Genomic DNA, 10825 nt, shown 5'->3' on the forward strand with positions numbered 1-10825 from the left:
ACACCTGCTCTGAGCAAGCATTAAACCAGTGGTTCCCAACCTGTGGGCCGGGTCCCCCTGGGGTTCCGCGAAGCCTCCTCAGGGGGTCCGCGGCTGCTTAAAAGATTTAATAATATTAGGTCCCTGCTATCAGTAATGACTCCTTGGGGGTCCCCGTGTTCCAATAATGATTCAGTGGGGGTCTCCGGGCTCCAGTATTGATAAAATGGGGGTCCACAGAAGTCAAAAGGTTGGGAACCACTGCATTAAACTATTGTCAATTTCATTGTGTCGGTTCTGTGTGGCTTTTTGCCCGGGAATGCCTACTTTGCATACATTATACCTGGCGCAGGTATAATGTGACGCAAGGCTTTACAAACTGATGTATTGCGCCCAATGCATCAGTTTGTAGGTATGGATCAGTGTAAAGCACTGCTTAGCGCCACCACTGTGTCAAAAAAAATGATGCAACGGTAATGCAAAGGCCTTGTAAATGAGGCCCACTGATTGTTCATATGTGTTCAAAAATCAATAATTAAGTAAATTATCTTGTTTCTCTACATCAAAGACTTCCCTGAAACCCAGTCCTCCACAAAGGAACTTGCTTTAGCCACACTTAAAGGTCTAACCACCAAAAATGTCTGGCCGAAACCACCACACAATAAACTGAAATATAATGCACTAAGTGCTACCGATCAGCTTTAAGTTAAGTCAAGTAATCCACTTCATTTGATTCAACCCTTCACTCCAAAGAGGTGACTTTACAGTTATAAAACATACCACAAATGCACCCTAGAGGCCAGATTTATCAAGGTTTTGTGTCTCCCTTGCGCCATGCAAGGGAGGTGCAGGGGCAACACAAAACGTAATGGAGATTTATCAAGCCATGCAAGGTGGAAATCGCTGCCCTGCGGTACTCTGCAGCAGGGAGGCATTCTGGGTGGGGGGGTGGTGGGGGGGAGAGTGTGGGTTTTCCCATGCACCCACCCATAGATTTTGGCACATTCCCAGAATTACCATTAGGGGCAGACTGGGGAATGCGTCAAAAAGCTGCCCCTCCCCAGGTGAGGTGTAACTAGGAGAAATATCTTTTTTTTTCATTTTTCCTCTTTCTGCGCGTGCTGCAGATTGTGTATAAAAAGGGGTCCCTTCCTGCACAAAAATAATTAGCTGCAATGCAGGCACCTTCGCACCATGACGCAAGGGTGTCCACATTGACACTAGGCAGCCAAAAGTGCGCCAGCGCGGGGAAAGGGCAGGAATGCGTAGTACAATGGTAAATTCGACACATTTCTGCCCTTTCCCTTTCACCTAGAGTACTGCAGCATAGTGGCCTGCTGCCTTGCGCTGCGTGAAAAAATCATAAATCTAGCCCTAGGTATCAATAGCATGAGAAACAAATGTGATGCCACCATTTTAACCGGTTTGATAGTTAAAGTGTTATCTACTCTGCGTACTGGAACGGAATACGAGTTGACTATTTTATCTCTTCTTGCTGTCACATGTTACGTCCGTTATAATGCTGTTTGTTACATTTAACTGAAGTGAGTGACACGTTATAGACTCGTAGTCCTGAATAACCTTTCTGTAATAAAATGATGTGCACGAAAGATGCATGTCTGCAAGACCGCACAACGTAAAGCGAAAAGGAAAATGGCCACTGTCGAGTGTTTGCACTGTGCTCGTAATGTCATGTTTACACCATTTGTGGGAGCGTAATTCTCCTAAATAGTGTTTTAATGGATGTTTTACTGGACTGATGTGCAGTAGGAAATGCTAAATCATATAATTGGTTACCAGAAGTGCCCCACGCACCGCCCACCGCGCAAAAGGTAACATCATCAGGACATCTGTCATCATCCAATGACCGGATGGAACAATCAGTATAAATTGGGAGCAGCTCCCAACCACGTTAGATCTTTATCTTGCTTGCTTCCATCTGCACCGAATCAAGCTAATTTTGCAAACTACACTTGCAAATTTCATACGCAAGATGAAGGCCTCACTTCTGTGTCTATTTCTAGTTTCTTTGCTCGTGGCAAACTCTCAGGTAAAAGGCGACGGCCCATCGGTGAAGCTGTGTGGCAGAGAGTTCATCCGAGCGGTTATCTACACTTGTGGAGGATCCAGGTGGAGGCGACATCTGACTGGATCGCCTCAAGGTCTTCCAGGTAGGACACAATTATTTTATTGCTTGGGCTAGGGTTGGTTTTCTTTCTTTCAGCCCTGCACTCCCTGAGAATGTCCCTATGGATGCCAGTAACGTAATATTGAAACTGTGCATGATGTCATCATAAGGTGTCAACCTGAGATTGCTGTAGGTCTTAGGGCCTATAGTAAATATATTTATGGGAAATATCTGCATTGGCTCATCTGCCCCTTATTGAAAACACAAAGATCAGAGAACTCCGAGTTTCCTGATTAATAAAGAACATGTTGACAGGGTATTTTGTTGATCACTATAGATTGTCGGGGGACATAATGTGGTGTTTTAGGGTTCATTTTGCCACGGCTGCTGGTGAGGTGCCTAAAATAAGTCTCTACCTAACACCCGGGTCTTTCCAATACCTTTTGACTCTTTCTAACATGTATCACCTTGAATCTGTACATATGATCGATAGACTCTAGCTGTTGATTGCCATACTGCTGCTGCTTGACTGCTGGCAATCAACCTTGGATTCAATCTTTCATCTCTCATCTATGTAACTCAAAGCACCCTGAGGATACATGATGGTGGTTTGGAGCACTTTACAAAAACATCAAAATAAATAACATTAATATTTAATACAGGTATTTTGTTCACCGTCCCTTTCAGCAGTGGGTTTATTCATTCACTGTTCAGGTATTTCTCCAGGCGCCTTCTGTTCGAACGTAGTATTGATTCCATTTTTGAAGTCTTTAATTCCAACGTTGTGTTCAAATGTATTTCATTTTACCAATTTGCTTTAGCAAGAAGGTATCTCCAAGGGGTGACAGAAGCTCAACACGAGGTTCTGCACCCAGATTGCCAGCTGTATGGTATCTGCTTGGAACAAGGTACAGAAATCTGGATTATGGTTGACAGAATGGAGCACAGGTGGGAGCTAATAATTGAGACAATCCTAAAAAACTATACAACATACAGTACATGTGATTTTTTTTTTTTAGATATATGCGATACATACTTTTATTCTTTGCATTCTCAGGGGATTAAACGATTCGCCTAGAATCACACCATCACTGGTATGCAGGTTCCAAGTTCAGCATTTTAGTCATCCAGGGTCCACAGAAAGCATTCGCCAATGAGAAAAAATCATGAATTGAATATTAAACTCTTGTTACAGACAGTGCCACAGATGGCCCTGCCACACATTACCTGTTAGGTTGCGCATGGCTGGTATGCTTCTAGTCAAAGTGTTCATAGCAGAATTCCAGATGAGTTGGAAGAGAATGATTCGTGTTTTACAAAGGAGAGTTACATAGAGTGTAGCAACTACAACTGAATGCACAGGTGTGAAATGTTACACCTTGAAGGTGCTTACAGGTCTACTCATAGGATGTATGTAATGGGAGGCAGCTAATTAATACCCAGCAGTTGAAGTCATTGATTTTATTATTCCTCAGGTCTTTAAATAGATAACCCTGAGTGGAAAGTCCCCTGGGGATATTATTGTGCGCATAAAATACAACCAGCAGGAAATGGAGTTCACTACATGATGCTTCTGTGTGAATCATTGTGTTGAAACCACTTGGGGGCATATTTATACTCCGTTTGCGCCGAATTAGCGTTGTTTTTTTCGACGCAAATTCGGCGCAAAACTAACGCCATATTTATACTTTGGCGTTAGACGCGTCTAGCGCCAAAGTATGGGCAAATAGCGTAATTTTTTTGCGTGAACGCCTTCCTTGCGTTAATGAGATGCAAGGAAGGCGTTCCCGTCTAAAAAAATGACGGCGACGCAAATGCGTTGTATTTATACTCCCGGGCAAAAATCACGCCCGGGAGTGGTCGGGTCAAAAAACCCCGCATTTGCACCACTTTTTAACGCCTGGGTCAGGGTAGGCGTTAAGGGGCCTGTGGGCTCAAAATGAGCCCACAGGTGCCCTCCCCTGCCCCCAGGGACCCCCCCTGCCACCCTTGCCCACCCCAGGAGGACACCCAAGGATGGAGGGACCCATCCCAGGGACATTCAGGTAAGTTCAGGTAAGTTTTTTTGGGTTTTTTTTTTTTTTGGGTGGCATAGGGGGGCCTTATTTGTGCCCCCCTACATGCCACTATGCCCACTGGGCATGGCCATTGGGCAAGGGGGCATGACTCCTGTCTTTACTAAGACAGGAGTCATGTAAATGGCGTCTGGGCGTCGTTAAAAATGGCGCAAATCGGGTGGAGGCGATTTTTTGCGTCAACCTGACTTGCACCATTTTTAAGACGCCCTAGCGCCACTTTTCCCAATGCCGGCGCTGCCTGGTGTACGTGGTTTTTTTCCACGCACACCAGGCAGCGCCGGTCTGCTTGCGCCGGCTAACGCCATTCAATAAATACGGCGCCCGCATGGCGCTTCAGAATGACGTTAGCCGGCGCAAAATTTTTCGACGCTAAACTGCGTTAGCGTCAAAAAGTATAAATACGGGCCTTGGTGTACCCTTAACAACAGACTGGTTGCAATCTGTGGCGGCCGCTTCAGAGGGGAGTTTTGGGTGGAGAACCACCAGGAGACTCAGATGCACTTTGAGTGTCCATGCGAGGCAGAATGGAGGGCTGAGCAGGGTTGGGTTGGCCTAAAAGGAAGTCTAGCAGTGCCAGAAGGGCTGGTAAGACAGGTTAGTGCGCGGGCCACTTTTTCGGTTGTTTGTGGATCTGATCGGTGTGATTTCCCTGATATTACCACAAACATTGCTTGCAGCAAACACAAATGCAAGCAGCTTCCATACCTTTCAAGCGGCAATACATGTCTTTACAAGTACGAAACTGCCACACTTTACAAATGTGGCCACTTTTAGCCACCAGGGCCCACATTACATATATGGCGCTCTTTCCCTCTTTGCGCCATGGCACACCTTTAAATAGGTGCACCATGCGGAAAAGGGAAAGTGTGCCCTATTACCGTGAATTTGCTGTCCCCAAGCAAGTCACAAACTCACATGAAATTCGGAGCGACTGCTTCAAAGCCAATCTGTGTTTCACTGTGAAAGTGGCAAACCTCCTGCACTTTAAAGAGAGGAGAGCGATCCTCTTGCAGGCGGGTGCACTGACTGACTGCATCTGCCTGTGAGGGATGTCTGGGGGTCCATGGGACCCTCCTTCTCTCCTCCAGAGGGATGCCTTTAGAAGGCACACTGAAAGTGCGCCACCTTTTTGTGGCGCACTTTGTGTGCCTCCTAAAAGCATGCTTGCCTTTGAACCCACATCCATGATATGGCGCAGGTGCAGTGGCAAAGTGATTCCCTCATTTTCATGGGTCCAGGACCCCATGCAAATGAGGGGACACCATCTAATGATAGCACTGGCGCTACATGTGAGCTGCTGCTATATGTGTGCCAGCATTACCTGTATTACAAAAGGGGCCGCACAAGTGTCTGTGGCCCCTTCAGTAATAACAAAGAGCCAGAGGGCGCACATGCCTTTGCGCCCCCAGGGCATTCGCTTTAACACAGCCCCTGATTCGTTAATGGGGGGCACTTTTATTTTGGTGCTCTGACCTATTTTCGGTCCAAGTCTGACCTTGGGACCCCTTGCCGAGACTAGCAGGTTCACCTATGGAATTGCCTTGCCCTGAGCTTTGACAGGAATTCAGATAATCAGCATATCTTTAAATTATTCTCTCATTTGAAAAGCTCACAAGTCTCAGCCAATCAAAGAAGACGAGGAACAAGTTCAGACAATGAGTGTGCATGGCAGCCATTGCTGCCTGCGTCTGTCTCTAGCGCTCCACTCGCCTCTGATTGGCATGGTACCCCACCACATCTCCTGCCGCCTCACTGCCCAGGAACTAGTGCTCAGGACTCTCATGGGCTCAGGGGGCAGACTTGCAGACTGCCATAGGACACAAACCTTTTCAGTTTTCCACATGGTGCAAACATGGCCCAGCATTTAACATGAAACCCAGATTTCCTTACACGTTTTTTAGCCGTGAGGAGGTTACATGATTAGCCCAGAATCATAGGTTGTTGAGCCGATACTGGGACTCGAACGTGCAAAATTAGATGTTCTGGCTGTTTGACAACATCTCCTCCTCTCTCTGTTCTTTCATAACTCACATCAACATATTACATTATCTACATTGAGGCAACTGTTCATGACGTCATTACTGCTTCTGTATGAGACATGCACCTTTTAGACTGTTGTAACCTAAGGCTTATGCCTTTTGTCTAATCCAAGTCCGATTTCCATGTAGATTCGTAGTCATAATACACAACTGAGAATCTACATGGAATTAACAGAATGGAAACATGAAAGGATGTGAAAGGTATTAGTGTAACACGTGACATAGATCCTGAAAAATCATATGAACTCCTTGTAAAACCTATAGCCCTTTAGTTTTAGATTGACGCATAAATTACCGGCTAATCCTATACATGTAGGCATGATGTGAATGATAATATATGCTTAGGAGTAGTTACCAGTGGGAGTAACTCTTTCACAAGCCCAGAATATTTTCCTTTCTCATGAAAGGAGGTGCCTAATGTTACATCAGCATGAAGGATTATGCTGACCTCATTGCTGGCTGCCTCTCACTGACCCCCTTCTGTTGGGCAGGGATGTAGAGAATGTCATTGCACATTTCCCACGTTAGAGGCGAGATACATGTTTCATTCCCAATAGAAATGTCGTGCACAATATGTAGATTTATGTGGGTTAATTTATGTGCACAATTAAATATTGTGTAAGGACTTGTAAATGTGTGAATCATAGTGGCACCATCACTGCTTTTTAGTGCAATAAAATGTAAGGCTTTTTTCTAGAATGGGATTGGCCCCCTTGAGGTTGGCTAAATGGATGACTGTCCACCTTCAAATGGTAATTTACAAATCCTAGTCACACAAACAGGCAATATCAGGGTCATTTACCGAGTTTACAAATATTAGGCTATTAACTTCCCTTCCGCTCATGCATAAAGTATGCATGTCATACCATATGAATATTTATGTATGTCAGTTATGTATACGAGTGAGTAATGCCCATCTTACTCTTTGTATTTGGTGTATTCAGTGCATGATATGCACAAGTTGTGACAATTCCATGCGTTTGTTAAACTTTGGGCCGTATTTATACTCCGTTTGCGCCGAATTTGCGTCGTTTTTTTCGACGCAAATTCGACGCTAAACTAACGCCAACTAACGCCATATTTATACTATGGCGTTAGAGGCGTCTAGCGCCAAAGTTCCCGGAATGTGCGTCATTTTTTAGCGTGAACCCCTTCCTTGCGTTAATGATATGCAAGGGAGGCGTTCCCGTCTAAAAAATGACTCCCAGGCCTTTGCGTGGTATTTATACTCCCGGGCAAAAGAGACGCCCGGGAGTGGGCGTGGCTAAAAACGGCGCATTTGCGCCGCTTTTTAACGCCTGGGTCAGGCATGGCGTTAAGGGACAAGTGGGCTCAAAATGAGCCCAGAGTGCCCTCCCCTGCCCCCAGGGACCCCCCCTGCCACCCTTGGCCACCCCAGGAGGACACCCAAGGCTGGAGGGACCCACCCCAGGGACATTCAGGTAAGTTCAGGTAAGTATTTTTTTTATTTTTTTTTAATAATTTTTTTTGGCATAGGGGGGCCTGATTTGTGCCCCCCTACATGCCACTATGCCCAATGACCATGCCCAGGGGACAGAAGTCCCCTGGGCATGGCCATTGGGCAAGGGGGCATGACTCCTATCTTTACAATGATAGGAGTCATGTTGATGGGGGATGGGCGTCGTTAAAAAATGGCGCAAGTCGGGTTAAGACGATTTTTTTGCCTCAACCTGACTTGCCCCATTTTAAGACGCCCTAACGTCATTTTTGCCCAACGCCGGCGCTGCCTGGTGTACGTGGTTTTTTTCCACGCACACCAGGCAGCGCCGGTCTGCTTGCGCCGGCTAACGCCATTCCATAAATACGGCGCCCGCATGGCGCTTCAGAATGGCGTTAGACGGCACAAATTTTTTTGACGCTAAACTGCGTTAGCGCAGTTTAGCGTCAAAAAGTATAAATATGGGCCTTTGTACTTATTGATTTCAATAATACTTTTAACCTTTAAATACACATCACATAAAGCATCACAATAAGGTACACCTTCCTGCCCCACTTTCCGCATCACTTATAACCTTTGTAGTCGGAGTCTCGTCATGTAAGTGGAGGGGGGGGTAGTGTATTCCTTAATACTTGCTAATACCTCAATGTACCTGCTTTGTGGGATGGAACCAAATTTGCATTCCAAATGCCACTGCCGCCTAAGCGCAAGCCCACACCCCTGCAGCAGAGTGACTGGAGGTGCAAATATAAATAAATTTTGTATCACACCTCACAGATTTAAGATTATCTATAGCACCATACTTGCTCTCGGCAAATTTTTCGAAGGATGGGGTGCCGGGACTGAATTTCCCTGCCCCTATCTCATAGCAGACACAGTCAGGGAAAATGTGGAATGGCCCCCACAAGCAGGGAGTACATTTCCTGCACATCAGGCCTAAAACTTTGTTGAGTGGGTGTTCGAAACAGGCCCCCCCCCCACAGCAAACCTGCAGTGTGGTGAGGGAATCTAAAGATATTTAGGATCTCTTCACAACATATAGATCTCATTGAGAAGGCAGGATCTCTAAATAGGGCAGATATTCAACCTCCACAGAGGCAAATGCCATGGCCTCTGCCCCTCCTGAACCGGCGAATCGGTCACCGGGGTCTAAATGGATCCCTATAACCCCTTATTAATTTGTTCCCCTACTAAAGATGCTGGATTACGTCAACTGGTGTACTTGGCTTGAGAATGCAAAGAGAGCTATTTTTCCCCATACGGACAGCGAGTCACAACCTACATTATGTGTGAATGTGGTCAGGGGAGGATAGATCGAAACTGGGTCTGGTACAGGAAGGCCAAGTAGAGCACAAAGGCAGCAGATGCATGCCTTTGTGAATGAGGAATGCACCTTCCACACTCCTTCCACACTTTTGACACATCCCTCACACAAGCATTGCACATAATCCATATACCCACAATTGCACAACGTTAGTTTCATAACCACACTGTAAATTGTGAAAAGTACAATTTATGAAATAACAATGCATAAAATCTGCCTTTTTAAAATTAAATTGTGTATTTTGCATCAATGGCATGCATTGAACCTTTTAAAGTCTGGCATAGTGACTATGATGGATGTGAATATTGACTAGAGGAATGGCACTTGCTACCTTTCCGCCACCTCAGTGAATGAATCTAGGAGATGGAGAATGTTAATGCATGGAAAAAATAAAGGAGGTCAGAGTAAAATCAAAATAGGTGTAGGAAAATAATTATACATGTAATTATATGCCATTTGTATATTTTCTTCCAGAAATAAGAAGTCCTTTCTACGTCCCAGCTGGAAACCAGGATTCAACAGAATCCCTTGAGATTGCCTTGCAAAGGGTGGAAATTCAAAACGAAGCCTTCAAGAACTCAGAGCCTCAGTCTGTGGGTCAACTGTGGCAGAGCCATGAGAACTCAGTCCAGGAAAAGCGTGACCTCAACCAGCTGCTAACTACTGCCTGCTGCATAAGTGGATGCAATAAAAAAGACTTGAGCTCACTCTGCTAGACAGTGTCCAATAATTTGGATGGGCCGTGCTTTCATTCAAGCGTCAGAGCATGCCTATGGCAAAGTCACACTTACTTAACATCAACTCAGGCTGCCATGCCAAAATAAAAATCGTTCCTACAAAGATCTTTAAAACTGAAAAGGTGTAACTGCAAAAAAAGCAAACGTGTTTAAATGTGGATGTGCTTCTTGTGAAAACTTGTTCTTCATTTTTTTAATGTTCTGCTCGTCAATGTAACAGGCTGTAAAAATAAACGATTCACCGTTTAAACACTTTCCTGTCTTTTATATCTATGTGCACCCGGGAGAAAAGCTTGGCTCCGCAATCAGACAAGCTACCAGGAATTAAAGGGGGTAGGGGGGATACGGGGAGAGAAGTGCCCCTGGAAAGAGACAGCTAACTAAGGACAGTTGGCACTAGCAGCCTGTGCATCAGCCATCAGAAGACATCATCTCGCACGTGGACCCTTTGCCAGGGGGCTTTTTTTCTTCACCATGGGCCTTTGTACAGTCTATCCTTCAGCCTCACCCCAGTGAAGTGTTTTTTAATATTTAGAAACTTTGTTAAACATAATAAACAAAAACGTGTTACTAATAAACAAGAGGATTAAAATACAGATACACATAATATATGTAGATTGTAAAACGGTAAATCAATATGAATAGTTGTATTATGTGTCATAATGTGAACATCAAATATAAGGAGATCAGGGTATCTTAAAAAGTGTATAAGGGAAAGGAAACACCGGGTGGCAGGGTGAGCTATATGGGAGAGCAATGGTGTGCTACTCAATATAAATAAAAATCTCTCTACTCATAAATACATTTATAAAACATTATTTATCAGAATATATAAAGCTATCATATCAATATAGAAAAAGACTAACAACACAAGTAAAAACTAAATAAAAACTCAAGTTTGATTGAGAACTTCAATATATTGTGCCATATGAACATAACAGGGTTAAAACACATTAGATAAAATTTTAAGAGGTACCATAACATATCTTGTAAGGGAGTTACGAGCCAAATCGGGATTAACATGGAATGCGGGAAAACTGCATACATATTTGGATATTTCACCAGTTAAAAGCAGAAAGCA

The 10825-nt window shown here is 44.6% G+C and overlaps 1 protein-coding gene across 1 annotated transcript; it reads left to right on the forward strand.

The window, feature by feature from the left end:
* Positions 1-1886: 1886 nt before the first annotated feature.
* Positions 1887-9994, forward strand: INSL5 (insulin like 5). Its single transcript, XM_069233358.1, has 2 exons — positions 1887-2150; positions 9482-9994. Exons 1-2 carry the CDS (start codon positions 1973-1975, stop codon positions 9721-9723), a joined length of 420 nt encoding a protein of 139 aa, XP_069089459.1. The 5' UTR covers positions 1887-1972; the 3' UTR covers positions 9724-9994.
* The last annotated feature ends 831 nt before the right edge of the window (positions 9995-10825 follow it).

This window comes from Pleurodeles waltl, chromosome 4_2, assembly GCF_031143425.1.
Source record: "Pleurodeles waltl isolate 20211129_DDA chromosome 4_2, aPleWal1.hap1.20221129, whole genome shotgun sequence".
Classification (NCBI taxonomy): Eukaryota; Metazoa; Chordata; class Amphibia; order Caudata; family Salamandridae; genus Pleurodeles; species Pleurodeles waltl.

Bases quoted from the DNA above. Each gene is read 5' to 3' on its own strand.
- INSL5 (XM_069233358.1), top strand. From the start codon at position 1,973: ATGAAGGCCTCACTTCTGTGTCTATTTCTAGTTTCTTTGCTCGTGGCA. The intron at 2,151-9,481 runs GTAGGACACAAT...ATTTTCTTCCAG, and splicing joins ATCGCCTCAAGGTCTTCCAG to AAATAAGAAGTCCTTTCTAC.